The 25,026-nt window shown below is 36.1% G+C and overlaps 2 protein-coding genes across 10 annotated transcripts in view; both read right to left on the bottom strand.

The window, feature by feature from the left end:
- B4GALT6 (beta-1,4-galactosyltransferase 6) overlaps positions 1 to 25,026 on the bottom strand; it is a 347,211-nt gene that overhangs the window by 308,835 nt on the left and 13,350 nt on the right. The window lies entirely within an intron of this gene.
- The window catches only part of TRAPPC8 (trafficking protein particle complex subunit 8), a 113,455-nt gene that overhangs the window by 78,166 nt on the left and 10,263 nt on the right, over positions 1 to 25,026 (bottom strand). For 4 of the 9 annotated variants that reach the window (XM_010586788.3, XM_023543904.2, XM_003406339.4 and 1 more), the window contains 3 exons: positions 8,004 to 8,093; positions 3,823 to 3,997; positions 1,408 to 1,561 (listed from right to left, as the gene is read on the bottom strand). In XM_010586788.3, coding sequence (XP_010585090.2) covers positions 1,408 to 1,561; positions 3,823 to 3,997; positions 8,004 to 8,093 — 419 coding nt within the window. Of the gene's footprint in view, positions 1 to 1,407; positions 1,562 to 3,822; positions 3,998 to 8,003; positions 8,094 to 8,337; positions 10,189 to 25,026 lie in introns of those variants that run through there. The other 5 variants (XM_010586790.3, XM_023543906.2, XM_023543905.2 and 2 more) reach the window with 4 other exon arrangements.

The raw sequence follows: 25,026 nt of genomic DNA, 5'->3' as shown, positions 1-25,026 counted from the left end.
CCTTCTGTATTTTAGAAGTTGTCTTAATGGAAAATTGATAGGATACCTGAAGGACCAATGGGTATAAAAATAGAACATTTTTGGTTGATACTCAAGCTGCTCAGTCATGGAATGGATCACTAAAAGAGAGTGAGTACTGTCACTACATGAAGTCATTCATAGGTTTAAAGAATATTAAGGCATTAAATCAGGAGTATAAGTCTGACTGCTTTTCAACTATCTTCAATCCTGGGCTTCTTGGATTCTAAGCTATGAAATCTCTAGTACCTTTGGCTTTTACTAAAGGTTCTCAAACTAGACTATCTTTTTTCTCAAACTAGCTATCTGGCTTATATTCTCCTTCTCAACCTTATATAGCTGGGACTCTAAATTGAATTTTTCAGTACTGTTCCTATTTGATTGTGGCCCTGAAAGATCATTTCAAAAATAAAGCTCCTTCACATCTAACTGGTTCTCTATTTTCTCACACACTTTTCCCCCGCATTATCTTAAAGACATCAGTAACCAACTCAAGAATATCATAGTATGTAAAATACAAGTTTAGCACTGAATCAGGATCCAAAATTCCATATATAAGATTAAAAAAAAAAAGCAAATAAACAGATTATTATTTATTCTAGAAGGTAAAAAATTGGATAAATTTTATTATAACATATTTTTTAAATATCACATAAAAAGTACATGTGGTTTCATTGTAAAAAATATATATTTACCATTTACTTAAGAAATCCCCCTTTTCAACAAAAACTGTCAACTCTGGATTATCTGAACTAATCATAGGAACTTGGCATTTGCATATTACCAAGTGCCATATAATTCTATCCTAAAAGTTTGACAGAACTTAAAACCTTACACCCACCCACTTCAGCCAGGAGATAATTAATATTAGTCTAGAACTCTAGATTAACAAAAGAAGAAAAAACAACACTCCCTGAAAATTCAGAAGGAAAGGAAATCAAAGAAAAGTCAGGAGAAAAAAGCCCACCCACCTAAAAATTATGAGCTCCAAAAGGTTGAAAATGTAGAAAGGCAACCCCTGAGCATGTGAATAATAAAGAACTGACTACAAGCACTCAGAACCAATTATATAAACAAGCTAAAAGTTCTCTCAACATATCTACTCAATCCGATTCAATTCTTAATGTGCAATTCAGTTTTTCTTTTAAAAGAAAAAAAATGAACATTGACATTACATACCTGAAAAAAGTACACATAACGAATTATTGCAGTTGCTTTAAAAAGTTTTTGAGCCACTGATTCCAAAACTAGCAAAACTGCACAAAGTACATATTCTTAATTGCATTAGTTAGACCAAGGCATAAAAAATTCTACAGTAATACCACTGTGTGATAAAACTGAAATGCTGGTTTTCTGGTTTGCTTCATTGTTGTTGTTTTTTACATATACCTGGTTTTGAATACTATTTTTCTGGAGATACTGACTCCAAGGATCTGGTATCTGTTCATCTGATGATCGATTAGATGTTCGAGAATTAATTTTAAGTAAATAGCAACCCTGAGTTCCATATTTCTGTTTCATTTCTTCATAAACTGAATCAGCTCTAAAATTTAAAAAAAATAGAAAAATGTTTGTAACAAATAGGAAGCAGGCTTTAAGCAAAAGTAGATATTAAAAAACAAAAATAATGCAAAAAATAACACCCAAAAAGGTCTGTCAGAAAATAAAAGGGTAGAACAATAAAAAATTTAAACAGTAGTCATGGTCCTGACTGCAATTTAGTTGCCTTGGATATCACCATCTAAGTCAATCGGCATAATAAAATCTATTAAGAAAACATTCTGTGTCCCACTTTGGAGAGTGGTACCTGGGGTCTTAAACGCTGGCAAGCAGCCATCTAAGATGCATCAATTGGTCTCAAACCAACTGGCACAAGGAAGAATGAAGAACACCAAAGACCCAAGGTAATTATGAGCCTAAGAGACAGAAAGGAACACATAAACCAGAGACTACATCAGCCTGAGACCAGAAGAACTAGATGGTGCCCGGCTACAACTGATGACTGCCCTGACAAGAACACAACAGAGAACCCCTAAGGGAGCAGGAGAGCAGTGGGATGCAGACCCCAAATTCTCATAAAAAGACCAGACTTAATGGTCAGACCAGGACTAGAAGGACCCCGGAAGTCATGGTTCCCAGATCTTTTGTTAGCCCAAGATAGGAACCATTCCCAAAGCCAACTCTTCAGACAAGGATTGGACTGGAATATGGGATGGAAAATGATACTGGTGAACAATGAGCTTCTTGGATCAAGTACACACGAGACGATGTTGGCATCTCCTGTCTGGAGGGGAGATGAAAGGACAGAGGGGGCCAAAGCTTCCCGAATGGACATGAGGAGAGAGAGTGGAGGCATGAACTGTGCTATCTCATTAGAGGGAGAGCAATTAGGAGTGTACAGCAAGATGTATGTAAATTTTTGTATGAGAGACTGATCTGATTTGTAAACTTTCACTTAAAGCACAACAAAAGTTAATTTAAAAAATAAAATAAAGTATGCCCAATACTTTCAGATAACTAAATTTGCTGCTTGGTAGAAGATAAGATCATTCAAATGAAAAGACAATCTAAGAAGCAAACAGTATAAACTGGTGGTACATGAAATCTTGGTCTACAGAGTTAATCTAGTTTAAATAGGTATTTTCACATCAATCAGCCATTCAGTGAAAAACTGGAAAATATACATTCAAATGCAGATGTTAATCCTAAACAAATAGCAAGCTCAAGAAACAACTAAATCATATTTCACACTATAAAACTGATTAAACAGATGTTATACATTTGTATAACTACAGATATAAGTATATGCCTACATACATACACTCATGTACCAATACAACAAACCCCTTGCTTGTTTTACCAACGATACCACTAAACTTAAGAACAACTGATCTAGTATTTGAATTACCACTTAAATATCCAAGTTACACCTACTCAAAATGGAAGCTGTGTACCATATTCAGCTGATAGAAACAAATTTTAACAGCCAGTCCAAATTATTTCTACTTACATAGTACACTTTCTCCACCAGGTTTCTAACATTTCAAACAAGTCCTAAAGGTTAGTAATCTTCAGAATATGACTTATACTCTGATTTTATAGAGGAAAAATTATTTGTAAAAACAATGGCTTCCACCCAGAACAAAGGCAAGAAATGATCATTTAACTACATATTCTAAATGGCACTGAGATACCACTTTGTAACAAAATAATTTGAGCCACACCTTGAACCAAAGGCCAAAAAGTAAAACTGCTTCTAATGTCATTTTATTTTTCAAGAATTTATTTTAATTTTAAAAAGAAGTTATTCAGTTATCCCACAGATAAGAAGGAAATGTTTGCACGTTTTTGAAAATGTGAAAAACATCAAGACTAAAACTATGAACTGACAAGAAATAAAGAGTGAAAAAAGAAGTACCTATAAGCAACAGTAAGGCAATGAAAAGTCAGAAGAAAACTGGGAAGGAGAAAAGGAAAAGAAAAATAAGAAATAATTTTATATAAACAAAGAAATAACAGCTAAGACCCATAGGTGCAAAAAGACAAGTGCTTTTGTACAAAGATTAAAGTAAAAGAAACAAAAAATGAAAGAAAAATTTGGGTAAGTATATGAAATCTAACATAAACTTAGCTGCTAAAGATAATTCTGGAATAAAAGACAAAATTAAATGCTTTATTAACCAATTCATAACATAATAAATTTTTACTTTTGTGGGTAAAACAATAAATCCATCATTTAAACAGGCGTTAAATAAACATTTATGACAGCAGGGAGATTTTTTTAATTAAAGAAGTTAAACTTACCTCTGTTCACCTCCTGCACTTACATCATGTAAAAGCACATAATATTTCAGTGTATTTGGTATAAACCACTTAGGGTAGGAATAGTCACTGTTGTGCTGAATTCGATGCTGTTCTTGTGACAACTTTGAAAACTGTTCCACAGGTTCAGCTTCACTAGAAGATGCTACCAACATACCTTGTATACCATATTGTTAAGGTAATTACCACTTATCACACAATGATAAATATTACCCTATTAATTATTAATATTTTAAGCTGAGATATTTTCAGCTTAAGAAAACGTGATTTCATCCATCCACATATGAGCAGGTGATATTTGACAAAGGCCCCAAAACAGTTAAATGGGGAAAAGGCAGTCTTTTTAACAAATTGTGCTGGCATAATTGGATAGCCATCTGCAAAAAAATGAAACAAGACCCATACCTCACTCCATGCACAAAAACAAGCTCAAAATGGATCAAAGATCTAAATATAAAATCTAAACTGATAAAGATCATGGAAGAAAAAATAGGGACAATGTTAGGAGCCCTAATACATGGCATAAACAATATGCAAAACATCATTAAGAATGCAGCAGAAAAACTAGATAACTGGGAGCTCCTAAAAATCAAACACCTGTGCTCATCCAAAGACTTCACCAAAAGAGTAAAAAGACTACCTACAGACTGGGAAAAAGTTTTTAGCTATGACATTTCCGATCAGCACCTGATCTACATGATACTGCAAAAACTCAACTGCAAAAAGACAAATAACCCCCCCAAAAAATGGGCACAAGACATTTACAGTACCCCCAAGAAGATAAAATACTTAGGAATAAATCTTACCAGAGATGTAAAAGACTTATACAAAGAAAACTACAGTACACTTCTGTGAGAAACCAAAAGAGACTTACATAAGTGGAAGAACATACCTTGCTCGTGGATAGGAAGACTTAACATTATAAAAATGTCTATCCTACCAAAAGCAATCTATACATTTAATGCAATTCTGATCAAAATCCCAAGGACATTTTTTAATGAGATGGAGAAACAAGTCACCAATTTCATACAGAAGGGAAAGAGGCTCCGGATAAATAAGGCATTACTGAAAAAGAAGAACAAAGTGGAGGCCTTACTCTAACTGATTTTAGAACCTATTATACTGCCACAATAGTCAAAACAGCCTGGTACTGGTACAACAGCAGATACGTGGACCAATGGAACAGAATTGAGAATCCAGACATAAATCCATCCACATATGAGCAGTTGATATTTGACAAAGGCCCCAAAACAGTTATATGGGGAAAAGGCAGTCTTTTTAACCAATGGTGCTGGCATAACTGGATAGCCATCTGCAAAAAAATGAAACAAGACCCATACCTCACTCCATGCACAAAAACTAACTCAAAATGGATCAAAGACCTAAATATAAAATCTAAAACGATAAACATCGTGGAAGAAAAAATAGGGACAATGTAGGAGCCCTAATATATGGCATAAACAATATACAGAACATTATAAAGAATGTAGAAGAAAAACCAGATAACTGGGAGCTCCTAAAAATCAAACACCTATGCTCATCCAAAGACTTCACCAAAGGAGTAAAAAAAGACTACCTACAGACTGGGAAAAAGTTTTAAGCTATGACGTTTCTGATCAGCGCCTGATGTCTAAAATCTACATGATACTGCAAAAACTCAACTACAAAAAGACAAATAACCCAATTAAAAAAAGGGCAAGAGATATGAATAGACACTTCACTAAAGAAGACATTCAGGTAGCTAACGGATATATGAGGAAATGTTCACGATCATTAGCCATTAGAGAAATGCAGATCAAAACTACAATGAGATTTCATCTCACTCCAACAAGGCTGGCATTAATCCAAAACAAACAAAATAAAAAATGTTGGAGAGGCTGTGGAAAGACTGGAACGCTTATACACTGCTGGTGGGAATGTAAAATGGTACAACCACTTTGGAAATCGATTTGGCACTTCCTTAAAAAGCTAGAAATAGAACTACCATACAATCCAGCAATCCTACTCCTTGGAATAGATCCTAGAGAAATAAAAGCCTTTACACGAACAGACACATGCACACCTATGTTTACTGCAGCACTGTTTACAATAGCAAAAAGATGGAAGCAACCAAGGTGCCCATCAACTCATGAATGAATGAATAAATTACGGTATATTCACACGATGGAAACCCTGGTGGCATAGTGGTTAAGTGCTACCGCTGCTAACCAAGAGGTTGCCAGTTCGAATCCACCAGGCGCTCCTTGGAAACTCTATCGGGCATTTCTACTCTGTCCTATAGGGTCGCTATTGAGTCGGAATTGACTCGACTGCAGTGGGTTTTCACACAATAGAATACTATGCATCCATTAAGAATAGTTAGGAATCTGAAACATTTCATAACACAGAGGAACCTGGAAGGCATTATGCTGAGTGTAATTAGTCAGTTGCAAAGGGTCAAACATTGTATAAGACCACTGTTATAAAAACTTGAGTAATAGTTCAAACTGAGAAGAAAACATCCTTTCGTGGTTACGAGAAGGGGGAGGGAGGGAAGGTGGGAGAGGGGCATTCGCTAATTAGATAGTAAGTAAGAACTACTTTAGGTGAAGGGAAAGACAGCACACTATACAGGGGAGGTCAACACAACTGGACTAAACCAAAAACAAAGAAGTTTCCTGAATAAACTGAATGCTTCGAAGGCCAGCGTAGCAGGGGCAAGGGTCTGCAGACCATGGTTTCAGGGGACATCTAAGTCAATTGCCATAATAAAATCTATTAAGAAAACATTCTGCATCCCACTTTGAAGAGTGGCATCTGGGGTCTTAAAACACTAGCAAGCGGCCATCTAAGATGCATCAATGAGTCTCAACCCACCTGGATCAAAGGAGAATGATGAACACCAAGGACACAACGTAAACATGAGCCCAAGAGACAGAACAGGCCAAATGAACCAGCGACTATATCATCCTGAGACCAGAAGAACTAGATGGTGCCCGGCCACAACAAAGGACTGCCCTGACAGGGAACATAACAGAGAACCCCTGAGGGAACAGGAAATCAGTGGGATGGAGACCCCAAATTCTCATAAAAAGACCAGACTTAATGGTCTGACTGAGACTAGAAGGGCCCCGGTGGTCACGGCCCCCAGACCTTCTGTTGGCTCAGGACAGGAACCATTCCCGAAGCCAACTCTTCAGACAGGGATTGGACTGGACAATGGGTTGGAAAGGGATGCTGGTGAGGAGTGAGCTTCTTGGATCTGGTGGACGCTTGAGACTATGTTGGCATCTCCTGCCTGGAGGGGAGATGAGAGAGTAGAGGGGGTTAGAAGCTGGCGAGATGAACAGGAAAAGAAAGTATAGAGGGAGGGAGCGGGCTGTCTCGTTAGGGGGAGCGTAATTGGGAGTATGTAACAAGGTGTATATAAGTTTTTGTGTGAAAGACTGATTTGATTTGTAAACTCTCACTTAAAGCACAATTATTAAAAAAAAAAAAAAAAAAAACTGATTTCATAGTTCTACTGCAAGCACAACATAATTTCCCCAACACTCCAAGGTAATTAGAGGTTCTAACCTTAAAGATTTGTTGACTTTTTTAATATCATTTACACATTAAATAATGAAATGTATAAAAATGCTTAAAGCCAAAACTGTATAACTATCTGCCGAAGTTTGCTCCTCTCAATTCCATCTCACTGCACTTTCTAACTGCCTTCATTTTTTTCTCTGCAACCTTGTTAAGAAAGCTGAAAAGTCACAATCATCAAAGGAGGTTAGTATCCCTAAGACAAGCTATTTTAAAAAACTGGTTTTAAATATAAGCTTTAGAATAAGCCATTAATTCTGAGGCAATCAACAAATGCAGGTAACATTGACAGTTTATACTTTCTCTTTCTAAAATGGTTTAAAAACTTATTACTCATGAAATATCCAAGCTATAGGGAAGAGAAAAAGAATGAGGAAGCCCTCAGTAGTCTTATTTTGTAATCAGAAATTATTATAGTAGTCCTGTATCTAGGGTGTCATTTAACAAAAACAATAGTAATAACGACACATCATCAATAAAAAATAATTTCTTCATTGTCTATATCCTTTCAGTAATTTTGCCTTCATTTAACTATTTCTGAGATTAATAACTTCAATAACATTTGGTTTTAGGAAAACACACAAATCAAAGGATACATGCTAAATAGTGGTTCAGAAATTCATGATCCGATGCTGGCATCGACTGAAGAAAAGTCTCTCTATAAGACTCAAACCATGGAGTAGTGGCTAAAATATAAAACAGTTAAAATTTCTTATTAGAAACAGACAAGATTTCAAAACATGTGAAAGCTAACCTCCAGCAGTAAGCATTTTTCACCTGTGCTTTAAGATATATATATAATATAAACATGTATGTGATTGTATGTATCTATATGATGTGTGTACATATGATCTTAAGCCATAAATACATGAATATGTTCATAAAAGGGAGTACATATATTTACCTATTAAAGCTTTAAATACTACCTACCTGAGTAAAAAGATTTTGAACTAAAGTTTTGTGCCCCTTGCCGCTAGTAACATTGTCATAAGTAGCTCCTTTTCACGAATGGTATCACTGCAAAACAATGGTTCTCAATCAAGGGCGATTTTTGACCCCTGGGGACATTCGGCATTGTCTAGAGGTAGTTTTGGTTGGCGGGGGGGAGGGGTTGATACTAGCATCTGGCAGAAGAGGTCAGGAATGATCCAAAACAAAGAACTATCTTATCCAAAATGTCAGAATTCACTCAAAGGCAACTAACAACTATCCAAAATGTCAATAGTGCTGAGGTTGACAAATCCTACTTTAGAATTTGAACACCTGAGTATGATAGCAACAAAGCCTCTTTAAATGGAATCTCAAAGTATACTTACCTTATTAACCAACTCAACTTGTTAGAAAAAGGTGTATGTACTTTCTCTTTTTGCACAAATGTATATGTGATTCTTAAAATCAATGTTCTCTTGCTCCATGCTAAAGCATTTTACATTACAAATATTCTTTTGTTTTCATGTGAACTTACTTGAACTTTGTCATTTCACTAGCTTTAAGGAGATTATCTAAATCACATTTTTACTATAAACAGACAGTCTACTCCCAGCTATTTGTGCTGATTACCAAACCTCATATTCTTTTTGTTTTCATCTTAATTACTGAAAACACAGCAAATGTATTCTTCCTGCTTATGTTATAATACTACATGAAACCACTGGAAAAATGGGAGGGAAAAGTCACCCACCTTGACCAAACCTGGTGCCATATATACAAAAAATTTTAATTCCAACAAATGCCTTATGAGAATGACCCATATATTAAACTAAACAGAAGTAGTATTACTATAACAATTTCTAGTTCATTGCTATAGACGAGGGAAAATATTTCCAGAAATATTATAATCTATATGAAAAGCGCCAAAAATTGGACAATAAATGACACATACTATTTGGTATGTTACGATATGAAACTAATTTTCTCAGCAACCAATAATATGAACCTCTCTCCAAAATCAGTGAACATTAGTCTCTTATCAGAACATTAAAGTTTATTTTCATTTAGTACCAAACCAAAAATGAAACCCTCAGCCATCGAGTCAAGTCCAACTCATAACAACTCTATAGGACACAGTAGAACTTCCCCACAGTTTCTAGAAAGTGGCTGGTGGATTCAAATGGCCGACCCATTAGTTAGCAGATGAGCTCTTAACCACTGCGCCAAGAGACCCATTGCCACTGAGTCGATACCGACTCACAGGACCCTATAGGACAGAGTAGAACTGTCCCACACGGCTTCCAAGGAACGGCTGGTGGATTCAAACTGCTGACCTTTTGGTTGACAGCCACAGCACTTAAGCAATGCGTCACCAGGGCTCCTATCAACAAATTAGATCTTCCAAAACAGCTATTCATTACAAGATTATTTATAATAACAAAAGACTAAAGGCAGAAAAACAACTCAAACAGGAAGCCTATGGGGGCAGCTCCTGTCTGGAAGTGAGATGAGAAGCCAGAGAGGGGACAGGGGCTGGTTGAATGGACATGAGGAATTCAGAGTGGAGAGGAGCAGTGTGCTGTCTCATTAGCGGGAGAGCAGCTAGGAGTACATAAAAACCAAAAACCAAACCCAGTGCCGTCGAGTCGATTCCAACTCATAGCGACCCTATAAGACAGAGTAGAACTGCCCCACAGAGCTTCCAAGGAGCGCCTGGTGGATTTGAACTGCCGACTTTTGGTTAGCAGCCGCAGCACTTAACCACTACACCACCAGGATTTCCAGGAGTACACAGCAAGGTGTATATGAGTTTTTGTATGAGAGACTGACTTGATTTGTAAACTTTCACTTAAAGCACAATAAAAAGATGAACAAAAAAGGCGGGGGGGGGGGACTCAAATGTCTATCCATCAGTAGGGAACTGGTTAAATAAACTATGTTACATCTATAAAATGGGATATGACGCAGCTGGAACAGAAAGGGGAAAACATCTATGTGGTGCTCTCCAGGATAGGGTGTTATGTGAAAAAAGTGAAGGCAGGAAAGTAAGCATTTCTGTATAAAAAAGGTAAGAAAATATGAACAGCCACATACATGCTTTCTTATATTTTCAAACAGAAACAGAATAAGCCTGACTACACTAAGGGAGACAAGAGAAATAAGAAAGGGGAAGAGTGGACATGCACAGAAGCTAGACTCGCTGAACGTTCCTTGTCTTACAGTTTTGAGTTTGGAACTATGTGCTTTACATAATTAAAAAATAAAATCAAAAGAAAAAAGCAAAATACACACACATATACAAGTTTTTAAATTGAAATAATGTTTCAAATACCATCACAAGAAGTACCTGTGCATTGGGTACTCAGCTAAGGATATGAGGGGCAAAGGAAAAACTTTTAAAGCTGTATTATGGTAGAAACGGATTTTATCCTTCAGGTGGGTCACAGTCATGCTAAGTTAAGTTTTCCCTTCAGCACTTACTCCCTCAAGAAGCTAAATAAATCAAAGGCACAAAGAGGGGAGAAATAATATCTTAAAAAAAATGTCATGTTATTTAAAGCAAAAGACTTTTAATATTTAGTGATAGTTCTTAAAATTCACCTATACTCATAAGTATTTTGCTCATACCCCTTTCCATCCCTACAGGTTCTTTGTTTGGAATTGAACCTACAACCATATTATCCTACTAGTTAAAGTTTCTCTATGTGGAATGTACTTCATCTTTGTAAGGAAGGGTACCGCCCTGATTAAGAGCTAAAAATTCACAAGAATTTTTCTTCTTCTGCTAAGAGCTCACAAAACTCAGTACTCCCTCCACTCTTCTTTGTTCCCTTCTTAGGGCCAGGAGCTTGGGGCACAGAGTTATGGGTGCTCCCAATAGATATCTAACAAGAGCTACCATCAGTGAGCCAGACTTAGAATAACTAAGCATAAATATAACCAGTTAATCACATTTTTTCCCTTCCTAATCATTCACAAAAGCTAAAAGTGCCAGTAAAATCACTATTCAAACAAAAGAGCTCTAAGAAATATTAACACAAATTCCAAATAATTTTAGTACTAATGATTAAGTAACTTTAGATAATAGTAGTAGATATTCCAAAACTTAATATATTGTCAGAATGAAAACACGCAAGGGAAAGGAATTAAATATTTAAGTGTAAAATTATTTAATTCCATAAATGTACAGTCCTAGAGTCAAAAATATTTGACACTGAACACTGTGATTATCAGAAAATATGCCTTCATTCACAGCATCTTAGAATATGAAAGCTAAAATAAACCAAGACCTCATATAAAACTTATGAACATTTTGCAAATCACAAAAGACATTAAATAATATGAAACAAGTAGGAAATACCAATTTCTCATATTTTAACAACACCCATGAGAACTGTTCTTGATGACATTATTTTCACTCGAGTGTTTTTAGAATCACCTAATGTTGCTGTCACTGTTGGTATTTCCTACTTGTTTCATATTATTTAATGTCTTTTGTGATTTGCAAAATGTTCATAAGTTTTATATGAGTTCTTGGTTTATTTTAGCTTTCATATTCTAAGATGCTCTGAATGAAGGCATATTTTCTGATAATCACAGTGTTCAGTGTCAAATATTTTTGACTCTAGGACTGTACATTTATGGAATTAAATAATTTTACACTTAAATAATTCCTTTCCCTTGCATGTTTTCATTCTGACAATATATTAAGTTTTGGAATATCTACTACTATTATCTAAAGTTACTTAATCATTAGTACTAAAATTATTCCGCCTCATAGCAACCCCATGTACAACACAAAGAAACACTGCCCAGTCCTGCACTACCCCTGCAATTGTTGTTATGCTTAAGCCCATTGTTGCTGCAAGTGTGTCAATCCTAAACATCTAATGGTTCTTACGAAATGTAAGGGAGAGGCAAGAAGTAGATGAAAAGCCGACAAATAAATACTATTTCCCTTTTCAATCCACATTTCACTCATGTTGTTGTTATTGGATACTTTCATCTAAAAACTCAGACTGAGATTTCCATATTTAATCAATTTCAAGGTCAATTTCACCGCTACCATTAGAGTCGAGAGGTGGGCTGTCCACTAAGGTCGGCAGCCATTAGCCACATGTGGCTACTGGGGACTTGATAGGTAGCTTATCCGAATTGAGATGTGCCGTAAGTGTAAAATACACAAAAAATTTTAAAGGCAGTATTAAAAAGAATAAAATTTTTAATGGATTGCTTGCTGAAATAACATCTTTTATACACCAGGTTAAATAAAATATATTATTAAAATTAATTTTACCTGTTTCTTTTTATGTGCTTTATTGTAGTTACTAGAACAACTAAATTTACATTTGCGGCTCACGTACTACCACTAGACAGCGCGAGTCTGGAATGCTGTTTCACAACATTCATTTTCTGATTTCTCTAACAACTGTGAAAAACTGTGTCCTCCTGTCAATTTTCTTTTCATTGCCAAGGTAAGCTAAAACTTAAAACTTCTCAATTCTCAACTGTATTCAATGAAACAAACTAAAAAAAAAACAGAGGACAACAGTGACAATGAATACAAAGACAGTGTCTTCAGACTTCTTTTATACCTTCTTTGAAAGATGATGCAATACTTTGGGCAGTGCAAAATTAAAACTGAAGGACAATAAAAATCCACTGCTGTCAAGTCAATTCCCACTCAAAGCAATGATTTATTTCATTATTGCATCATCTTTTCAGGCAATTCCATCACTTTCCCACTTTCTCACAGTTAGGAATAATTGATATTGATAAATAACTCTTAGGATGATAAAACAGCAAAATACTTCAAGATACTGGAAAAAGTAAAACACTAAGCTCCTATCTTGGATTAGCCACCTTTTAAACTGCCACTTTTTTAAAAATATTATTTATGCTTCTTCCTCTTAAATAAAAATTTAAGAAAAAATTAATGAAATAGAGTATTTTTAAAATGCTCTAAAGTACTGTTTACCACACATTATTCTCTAAAATATGATATTTTACAGTATATCAACTAACATAAAAGCAATCAGAAAAAACGTACTAGTATAACAGACTTAAGGAAAAAAAATATGTTCTATCTTTTCAAAGAAAATTCAAACCAAATTATACTAATTCAAGGACAACGTCTGGATTTAGGAAATAATGTTGTAAATCAAAAGTAAAGAGGATAGATAAGACAGATAAAAAAAAAAAAAGAAGTCAAACAAGCATCACCAGAGTGCCCCCTTTTCATAAAAATTAGACACACATGCTAATTGGGACAAATACTAAAAAGTAGTAGCTGAGTGGGAAAAAAATAACAGGAAAAGAGTAGAGTAAGAACAAACTGGAAAACTGAGACCACCACAAGAAATACCTGTATATAACGAGGATTCTTTCAATTCCATCAATGTGTCTTTCCAATTCCTGTACCAAGGAACACTAGCTTTAACTGACCGATGTGATGAAGAAAACATGGCACTGTTAAGCTAGGCTGATGGGGTAAATATATAACATGTATTCCCTAGAACGGGAAAAAAGTATGCTCAATCACAACAACAGGAAACACTAAAAGTGTGCTTCTGGACATAATAATTAATACCTTATTCAAAACTGATAAAAATCACTTTTTAGGAGGCGGGGCCAAGATGGCGGACTAGGTGGACGCTACCGCGGATCCCTCTTGCAACAAAGACTCGGAAAAACAAGTGAATCAATCACATACATAACAATCTACTAACCCTGAACAACAAACACAGATTTAGAGACGGAGAACAAACAAATACGGAGAGGCAGCGATTGTTTTCAGAGCCAGGAGCCAGCGTACCAGTCAGCGGATTTTCTGGAAAAACTAGTTTCCCAGTGATGGCTCGGAGACAGCAGTCCATATCAACCACATAACGAAGCAGACCATGACAGCTTCTCCAACCCCCCAAACAAAAGAATCAAAATCTTTCCCAAATGAAGATACAATCCTGGAATTATCAGATACAGAATATAAAAAACTAATTTACAGAATGCTTCAAGACATCACAAACGAAATAAGGCAAACTGCAGAAAAAGCCAAGGAACACACTGATAAAACTGTTGAAGAACTCAAAAAGATTATTCAAGAACATAGTGGAAAAATTAATAAGTTGCAAGAATCCATAAAGAGACAGCATGTAGAAATCCAAAAGATTAACAATAAAATTACAGAACTAGACAATGCAATAGGAAGTCAGAGGAGCAGACTTGAGCAGTTAGGACCAGGGAATCAACACCAACATAGCTGAAAAAAAATCAGATAAAAAAATTTAAAAAAATGAAGAAACCCTAAGAATCATGTGGGACTCTATCAAGAAGGATAACTTGCGGGTGATTGGAGTCCCAGAACAGGGAGGGGGGACAGAAAACACTGAGAAAATAGTTGAAGAACTCCTGACAGAAAACTTCCCTGATATCATGAAAGACGAAAGGATATCTATCCAAGATGCTCATCGAATCCCATTTAAGATTGATCCAAAAAGAAAAACACCAAGACATACTAACATCAAACTCGCCAAAACCAAAGATAAAGAGAAAATTTTAAAATCAGCCAGGGAGAAAAGAAAGGTTTCCTTCAAGGGAGAATCAATAAGTTCAGACTACTCAGCAGAAACCATGCAGGCAAGAAAGGAATGGGATGACATATACAGAGCACTGAAGGAGAAAAACTGCCAGCCAAGGATCATATATCCAGCAAAACTCTCCCTGAAATATGAAGGCGAAATTAAGATATTTACAGATAAACACAAGTTTAGAGAATTTGCAAAAACCAAACCAAAGCTACAAGAAATACTAAAGGATATTGTTCGGTCAGAAAACCAATAATATCAGATACCAGCACAACACAAGGTCACAAAACAGAACATCCTGATATCAACTCAAATAGGGAAATCACAAAAACAAATTAAGATTAATTAAAAAAAAAAAAAATACACAAAACAGGGAATCATGGAAGTCAATAGGTAAAAGATCACAATAATCAAAAAGAGGGACTAAATACAGGAGGCATTGACCTGCCAGATGGAGAGTGATACAAGGCGATATAGAACGATACAAGTTAGGTTTTCACTTAGAAAAATAGGGGTAAATAATAAGGTAACCACAAAAAGGTATAACAACTCCATAACTCGAGAAAAACATAAGGACTCAACTAACATAAAAGTCAAACACTATGAAAATGAGGATCTCACAATTTACTAAGAAAAATGTCTCAGCACAAAAAAGTATGTGGAAAAATGAAATGGCCAACAACACACATGAAAAGGCATCAAAATGACAACACTAAAAACTTATTTATCTATAATTACGCTGAATGTAAATGGACTAAACGCACCAATAAAGAGACAGAGAGTCATGGACTGGATAAAGAAACACGATCCATCTATATGCTGCCTACAAGAGACACACCTTAGACTTAGAGACACAAACAAACTAAAACTCAAAGGATGGAAAAAAATATATCAAGGAAACAATAAGCAAAAAAGAAGAGGAGCAGCAATATTAATTTCTGACAAAATAGACTTTCGACTTAAATCTACCACAAAGGATAAAGAAGGACACTATATAATGATAAAAGGGACAATTGATCAGGAAGACATAACCATATTAAATATTTATGCACCCAATGACAGGGCTGCAAGATACGTAAATCAAATTTTAACAGAATTGAAAAGTGAGATAGATACCTCCACAATTATAGTAGGAGACTTCAACACATCACTTTCGGAAAAGGACAGGACATCCAGTAAGAAGCTCAAAAGAGACACGGAAGACCTACTTACAACAATCAACCAACTTGACCTCATTGACTTATACAGAACTCTCCACCCAACTGCTGCAAAGTATACTTTTTTTCCTAGCGCACATGGAACATTCTCTAGAATAGACCACATATTAGGCCATAAAACAAATCTTTGCAGAGTCCAAAACATCGAAATATTACGAAGCATCTTCTCAGACCACAAGGCAATGAAACTAGAAATCAATAACAGAAAAACTAGGGAAAAGAAATCAAATACTTGGAAAATGAACAATACCCTCCTGAAAAAAGACTGGGTTATACAAGACATCAAGCAGGGAATAAGGAAATTCATAGAATGCAACGAGAATGAAAATACTTCCAACCAAAACCTCTGGGACACAGCAAAAGCAGTGCTCAGAGGCCAATTTATATCAATAAATGCACACATACAAAAAGAAGAAAGAGCCAAAATCAGAGAACTGTCCCGACAACTTGAACAAATAGAAAGTGAGCAACAAAAGAATCCATCAGGCACCAGAAGAAAACAAATAATAAAAATTAGAGCTGAACTAAATGAATTAGAGAACAGAAAAACAATTGAAAGAATTAACAAAGCCAAAAGCTGGTTCTTTGAAAAAATTAACAAAATTGATAAACCATTGGCTAGACTGACTAAAGAAATACAGGAAAGGAAACAAATAACCCGAATAAGAAACGAGAAGCACCACATCACAACTGAACCAAATGAAATTAAAAGAATCATTTCAGATTACTACGAAAAATTGTACTCTAACAAATTTGAAAACCTAGAAGAAATGGATGAATTCTTGGAAAAACACTACCTACCTAAACTAACACATTCAGATGCAGAACAACTAAATAGACCCATAAAAAAAAAGAGATTGAAACGGTAATCAAAAAACTTCCAACAAAAAAAAGCCCTGGCCCAGACGGCTTCACTGCAGAGTTCTACCAAACCTTCAGAGAAGACTTAACACCACTACTACTGAAGGTATTTCAAAGCATAGAAAATGACGGAATACTACCCGACTCATTCTATGAAGCCACCATCTCCCTGATACCAAAACCAGGTAAAGACATTACAAAAAAAGAAAATTATAGACCTATATCCCTCATGAACATAGATGCAAAAATCCTCAACAAAATTCTAGCCAATAGAACCCAACAACATATCAAAAAAATAATTCACCCTGATCAAGTGGGATTTATACCAGGTATGTAAGGCTGGTTTAATATCAGAAAAACCATTAATGTAATCCATCACATAAATAAAACAAAAGAAAAAAACCACATGATCTTATCAATTGAAGCAGAAAAGGCACTTGACAAAGTCCAACACCCATTTATGATAAAAAACTCTTACCAAAATAGGAATTGAAGGAAAATTCCTCAACATAATAAAGGGCATCTATGCAAAGCCAACAGCCAATATCACTCTAAATGGAGAGAACCTGAAAGCATTTCCCTTGAGAATGGGAACCAGACAAGGATGCCCTTTATCACCGCTCTTATTCAACATCGTACTTGAAGTCCTAGCCAGGGCAATTAGGCTAGACAAAGAAATAAAGGGTATCCGGATTGGCAAGGAGGAAGTAAAGTTATCACTATTTGCAGATGACATGATCTTATACACAGAAAACCCTAAGGAATCCTCCAGAAGACTACTGAAACTAATAGAAGAGTTTGGCAGAGTCTCAGGTTATAAAATAAACATACAAAAATCACTTGGATTCCTCTACATCAACAAAAAGAACATCGAAGAGGAAATCACCAAATCAATACCATTCACAGTAGCCCCCAAGAAAATAAAATACATAGGAATAAATCTTAACAAGGATGTAAAAGACCTATACAAAGAAAACGACAAAGCTCTACTACAAGAAATTCAAAAGGACATACTTAAGTGGAAAAACATACCTTGCTCATGGATAGGAAGACTTAACATAGCAAAAATGTCTATTCTACCAAAAGCCATCTATACATATAACGCACTTCCGATCCAAATTCCAATGTCATATTTTAAGGGGATAGAGAAACAAATCACCAATTTCATTTGGAAGGGAAAGAACCCCCGGATAAGCAAAGCATTACTGAAAAAGAAGAAGAAAGTGGGAGGCCTCACTCTACCTGATTTCAGAACCTATTATACAGCTACAGTAGTCAAAACAGCCTGGTACTGGTACAACAACAGGCACAGAGACCAATGGAACAGAATTGAGAACCCAGATATAAATCCATCCACATATGAGCAGCTGATATTTGACAAAGGACCAGTGTCAGTCAATTGGGGAAATGATAGTCTTTTTAACAAATGGTGCTGGCATAACTGGATATCCATTTGCAAAAGAATGAAACAGGACCCATACCTCACACCATGCACAAAAACTAACTCCAAGTGGATCAAAGACCTAAACATAAAGACTAAAACGATAAAGATCATGGAAGAAAAAATAGGGACAACCCTAGGAGCCCTAATACAGGGCATAAACAGAATACAAAACATTACCAAAAATGATGAAGAGAAACCAGATAACTGGGAGCTCCTAAAAATCAAACACCTATGCTCATCTAAAGACTTCACCAAAAGAGTAAAAAGACCACCTATAGACTGGGAAAGAATTTTCAGCTATGACATCTCAGACCAGCGCCTGATCTCTAAAATCTACATGATTCTGTCAAAACTCAACCACAAAAAGACAAACAACCCAATCAAGAAGTGGGCAAAGGATATGAACACACATTTCACTAAAGAAGATACTCAGGCAGCCAATAGATACATGAGAAAATGCTCTCGATCATTAGCCATTAGAAAAATGCAAATTAAAGCTACGATGAGATTCCATCTCACATCAACAAGGCTGGCATTAATCCAAAAAACACAAAAGAATAAATGTTGGAGAGGCTGTGGAGAGATTGGAACTCTTATACACTGCTGGTGGGAATGTCAAATGGTACAACCACTTTGGAAATCTATCTGGCGTTATCTTAAACAGTTAGAAATAGAACTACCATACAACCCAGAAATCCCACTCCTCGGAATATACCCTAGAGATACAAGAGCCTTCACACAAACAGATACATGCACACCCATGTTTATTGCAGCTCTGTTTACAATAGCAAAAAGCTGGAAGCAACCAAGGTGTCCATCAACGGATGAATGGGTAAATAAATTGTGGTATATTCACACAATGGAATACTATGCATCGATAAAGAACAGTGACGAATCTCTGAAACATTTCATAACATGGAGGAACCTGGAAGGCATTATGCTGAGCGAAATTAGTCAGAGGCAAAAGGACAAATATTGTATAAGACCACTATTATAAGATCTTGAGAAACAGTAAAAACTGAGAAGAACACATACTTTTGTGGTTACGAGGGGGGGAGGGAGGGAGGGAGGGAGGGAGAGGGTTTTTTATTGATTCATCAGTAGATAAGAACTGCTTTGGGTGAAGGGAAAGACAACACTCAATACATGGAAGGTCAGCTCAATTGGACTGGACCAAAAGCAAAGAAGTTTCCGGGATAAAATGAATGCTTCAAAGGTCAGCGGAGCAAGCGCGGGGGTCTGGGGAACATGGTTTGCGGGGACTTCTAAGTCAATTGGCAAAATAATTCTATTATGAAATCATTCTGCATCCCACTTTGAAATGTGGCGTCTGGGGTCTTAAATGCTAACAAGCGGCCATCTAAGATGCATCAATTGGTCTCAACCCACCTGGAGCAAAGGAAAATGAAGAACACCAAGCCTACACAGCAACTAAGAGCCCAAGAGACAGAAAGGGCCACATGAACCAGAGACCTACATTATCCTGAGACCAGAAGAACTAGTTGGTGCCCGGCCACAATCGATGACTGCCCTGACAGGGAGCACAGCAGAGGACCCCTGAGGGAGCAGGAGATCAGTGGGATGCAGACCCCAAATTCTCATAAAAAGACCAAACTTAATGGTCTGACTGAGACTGGAGGAATCCCGGCGGCCATGCTCTCCAGACCTTCTGTTGACACAGGACAGGAACCATCCCCGAAGACAACTCATCAGAAATGAAAGGGACTGGTCAGCGGGTGGGAGAGAGACGCTGATGAAGAGTGAGCTAATTATATCAGGTGGACACTTGAGATTGTGTTGGCAACTCTTGTCTGGAGGGGGGATGGGAGGATAGAGAGAGAGGGAAGCCGGCAAAATTGTCAAGAAAGGAGAGACTGAAAGGGCTGACTCAAGACGGGGAGAGTAAGTGGGAGTAGGGAGTGAGATGTATGTAAACTTATATGTGACAGACTGATTGGATTTGTAAACGTTCACTTGAAGCTTAATAAAAGTTATTAAAAAAAAAAAAAGCAAAGAAGTTTCGGGGATAAAATGAACGCTTCAAAGGTCAGCGGAGCAGGGGCGAGGGCCTGGGGAAAATGGTTTGAGGGGACTTCTATGTCAATTGGCAAAATAATTCTATTATGAAAACATTCTGCATCCCACTTTGAAATGTGGCGTCTGGGGTCTTAAAGGCTAACAAGCGGCCATCTAAGATACATCAATTGGTCTCAACGCACCGGGAGCAAAGGAAAATGAAGAACACCAAGGTCACACGACAACTAGGAGCCCAACAGACAGAAAGGGCCACATGAACCAGAGACCTACATCATCCTGAGACCAGAAGAACTAGTTGGTGCCCGGCCACAATCGATGACTGCCCTGACAGGGAGCACAATAGAGAACTCCTGAGGCAACAGGAGATCAGTGGGATACAGACCCCAAATTCTCATAAAAGACCATACTTAATGGTCTGACTGAGACTAGAGGAATCCTGGCGGCCATGCTCCCCAGACCTTCTGTTGGCACAGGACAGGAACCATCCCCGAAGACAACTCATCAGACATGAAAGGGACTGGTCAGCGGGCGGGAGAGAGATGCTGATGAAGAGTCAGCTAATTATATCAGGTGGACACTTGAAAGTGTGTTGGCAGCTCTTGTCTGGAGGCGGGATGGGAGGATAGAGAGAGAGGGAAGCTGGCAAAATCGTCACGAAAGGAGATTCTGAAAGGGCTGACTCTATAGGGGAAGAGCAGGTGGGAGTACGGAGTAAGATGTATGTAAACTTATATGTGACAGACTGATTGGATTTGTAAACGCTCACTTGAAGCTTAATAAAAGTTAATAAAAAAAAAAAATCACTTTTTAAAATCTCCAAAGACAACCATATTATTCTGCTATGGAATGAATTCAGTATTTCGGTCTTCAGGACCAATATAAAAATAAAGCTGAAAAAAGCTGGATGTTAAACTGCTTCCGGTATGTAGTTTAGGAATTTATCCTATTTGGGATTCTTTTCAAAATCTGCCTCAAGAGTTCAACTACAGTAGTGCCTTCCCCACTTTTAAGGGCAAATAGCACTCAATCCTTCCTTGTGCAGGGATGTTGAGAGGGGCCTGAGGATGAATGCAAGCAATGCAATTAGACGAAATAATTCTTCATGACCAAATCATGACCACGCTGTTCTTATAAACCACCCACCAAACCACTTCAACAGACTGCTTACACCCCCCGCTTCCCCCACCACAGCATACGGATAACCAGGCAGCACATCTGAGAATCCTTCTCCGGAGAAGCTAAATGGCCGCAAAGAAAAGAACTGCAAGTACTAAAAAACTGGGCAATGCTCAAGCCTATTCACAGCCTCACCATCCAATAAAATAAAGAAGTCTGCTTCCTGAGAAGCATCTCCTACGTCCATTTAGGGTTTGAGTACATCACTCTGAAATAAAAAATAATGTCAAGGCTCATCAGATATTTGAAGGAAGTTTCCAATATAAAAAAGACAATAAAACAAACTAAAAAAATAATACGGGAGAAAAAGTACAGGATAAAAGAAAACTTAAAAACAAAAGGAAGCCAACAACAACAAAAATTTTTTAATATTCTCAGAGTTAAGATACCCCGCCATGTAACAACAGCACGTCACAAAAACAGAAAATCCAGACAAAAAAGGAAAAGCCTCAACAACCAAAAACAAGTGACAGCCAAAATTAAACTATCAAGAGAAAAGTTGGAAGATAAAATGAAGGATATCCCCCAGAAAGTAAAACAAAAAGACAGAGATGGAGATGGACAATAGCAGAGAATAAAAACATCAGAGGATTAGCTCAGGAGGTTTTATATACAGCTAATTAGGAGTTCCAGAAAGGACAGAGAAAACAACGGGGAAGAAATTAAGAAATACACACAAAAATTTCTCAGAACTAAAGGGTATTTGTGACAAGATTATCAAAAGGGGCTCAGTACAGTAAGTGATAAAGGAGTCCACCGGGCCCTATCAATTTCAAAATAGCAAGGATAAAGAGCTTTTCAAGTTTGGAGAGATGGGAAGATACACCATCAAAATGGCATCCAGCTTCTCAAGAAAAATGTTGGAAGCTAGAGGAAAGTGGAACATTCCTTAGGGAAATGATTTCTAACTAAAATAGACACAGCAAAGCTATCAATCCTGTATTAAAAAATAAACATTTTCGGACATAAACTTCTTAAAAATTTTACCTTCCATGCACCCTTTCTCTGGAGGCTGCTGGAGATGTCCTTCACCAAATTAGGGGAATACACCAAAAAAGATATGAACAAGAGACTACACGGAAGAGAAAAAAAGACAACTGTGGGGTAAGCCTTGAATGTGACGGAGTAGAACACTGTTTTCCACTGTTATTTCATCTTCTCCCTCCAATGAGCCTTTTTAGGCATATTTTTCTTAAATTGTTCCCCTTCAAGAATTTTTTTAAATGCAACCACAGATATTGTCTATCTACTTACGTACTGTAGCCCTTTAAGAGAGCCACAATCACGGTATTATCTAAGATTTTTCTGTCCCCCAAGAGCCAATTTTCACCCCAGTGATACTACCCTCATTGAGCATAAAATGTGGAGTAAAAAGAGATAAGACTTTTGGAAGGAAACCTTCAGGATAGAAATGTTGACAAATGGATTATCCAATAAATCTATCCAGTGGAAAATCCCATTAAGAGGCTGTAGGAGGTACAAGAGGCTAACAAAAGACACAAAGAAAATTCAGCAAGTTGTTTTTGAAAAGGCAATTATTAACTCCTGAAAAAACAAAGTATTATATTACATAAGAAAGGACTGAAAGTCCATTGGTTCAGCATGAAAAAGTGAACAATACTTAGTCATAATATTGTGAACAATGAATATTAACCAAAGCTCATGAAAATTATATTAGGAAGATGGAGAAAAGAAGAAGAGGTATAATTAGGCTAAATCCTCATGAATCATAATGAGAAGGCAAAAATAAAATTTTTAATTGATTATGACAACGACGGCCATATAAAAATATTTCTTAAGAACACAAAATAAATACCAGAGGAAACATCTAAAGAAGTTGTTCAAACAGGGCACAGGGAGCAGATCACTACTGTTTTGTCCTTATAAGTCTTTTTAGCATTATGTCTATGTGCATACTGTATATGATTTTGAAAAAAAAATTTTTTTTTTTTTTTTTTTACAGTAAAAGGTATTATAGGTTTTGAAGGTTAGGAAGATATTTGCAATATAAAAAAGATATTTTTGTTTGTTTAAATATGATAGTTAATCCCTCTCTGTGCCCCCTTAGTATTCTGGCTTATCAGATATATGCCATATCTATCACAATATTTTGTGATTATAATGTATTGTAAATTATACTGTATTATACAATCACTGTTTTACATATTTGTCTTCTTACCAGATTATGAACTTATACATTTCATTCACCTCTATATCTCAATACAAAGCATATAGCAGGAAATCAAAAAATACTTATTACACAAATAACAAAAATCTTAAGACTTTATAAAACAGAATCACACAACTAAAGATCTGAGCAAGGCCTTAATATCTAGTCAAGCTTTTTTTTCAGAGAAGGAAACCAAGTCTCAGAAACACTAAAGTGACTTATGCAAGTTATCCAATTAATGGCTAAAGCAGTATAAAAACTTGGACATTCTGGCATTTGATTCACTCCCTTTCACACTATAACATGAATTTTCCACTGATTTGAAAGAGTTCAAATTCCATCACTTTCTCATATCCAAATTTTTGACTCATACTGAAACTATGCCAGGAACTGCTCAAAATATATATCGTAAAATTCAGATTCTTGTGATTTGTGAAGATAGTCATAATATTCTAAGATAAAAGTTACCAAGTTAACCTATCTTTCTGGAATTAAAATTAATGACATAAAAAGACAAAGTATGGAGCATTTAAACAAAATAATTCAATTATTTCTAACTATACAAGTGAAAAAAAAAATTTTTTTTTTTTTTTTTTTTTAATACAAATGGAGCCAACTAACTTCGTGATCTAAAACATGCCATTTAAGTCCCTGGGCCTCTCAGTGAATACATTTAGGCAAATCTTTAAATATGCAATTAAAAGATACCAAAATATTAAATTATAAATTATGCTGACCTTAAAAGATTACTTTATTAGGCTGCTAAAATTTAAAAAAAAAAAAAAATCCTAATTAGAGGATATACTTTTGGTCTTTTGCCTCTAAAAATCTATCCAACATCCTTCAATTAAGTTCTTTTCATACTGGAAAAAAAGTCACACCAAATACAGCTAGCTCACTTGACACTCGCATATAATTTCACCTATCAATCTTGTTATGAAAATATTTACCATTCAAATCAGATTAAAAAACACTCAGAAAAGACTGTATTTATACATATTTTATGAACTTTTCCTCCACTTTAAGCAAAATAAAAATACAATAAACTTAATTATTTTTATGTAATCAGACTCTACATTTACGTCAAAAGAATATGTTGTTTTCTACCTTTTTATTCAGTCAACAATATTTATTATGACTATATTCTAGGTATTACTTTAAGCACTAAGAATAAAACAGAACTGAAGTTTCTGCCCTCAT

This window comes from Loxodonta africana, chromosome 11, assembly GCF_030014295.1.
Source record: "Loxodonta africana isolate mLoxAfr1 chromosome 11, mLoxAfr1.hap2, whole genome shotgun sequence".
In the NCBI taxonomy this organism is placed as follows: domain Eukaryota; kingdom Metazoa; phylum Chordata; class Mammalia; order Proboscidea; family Elephantidae; genus Loxodonta; species Loxodonta africana.
The sequence above is the reverse complement of the archived record's forward strand: the minus strand, read 5'-3'. Positions and strand labels throughout refer to the sequence as shown.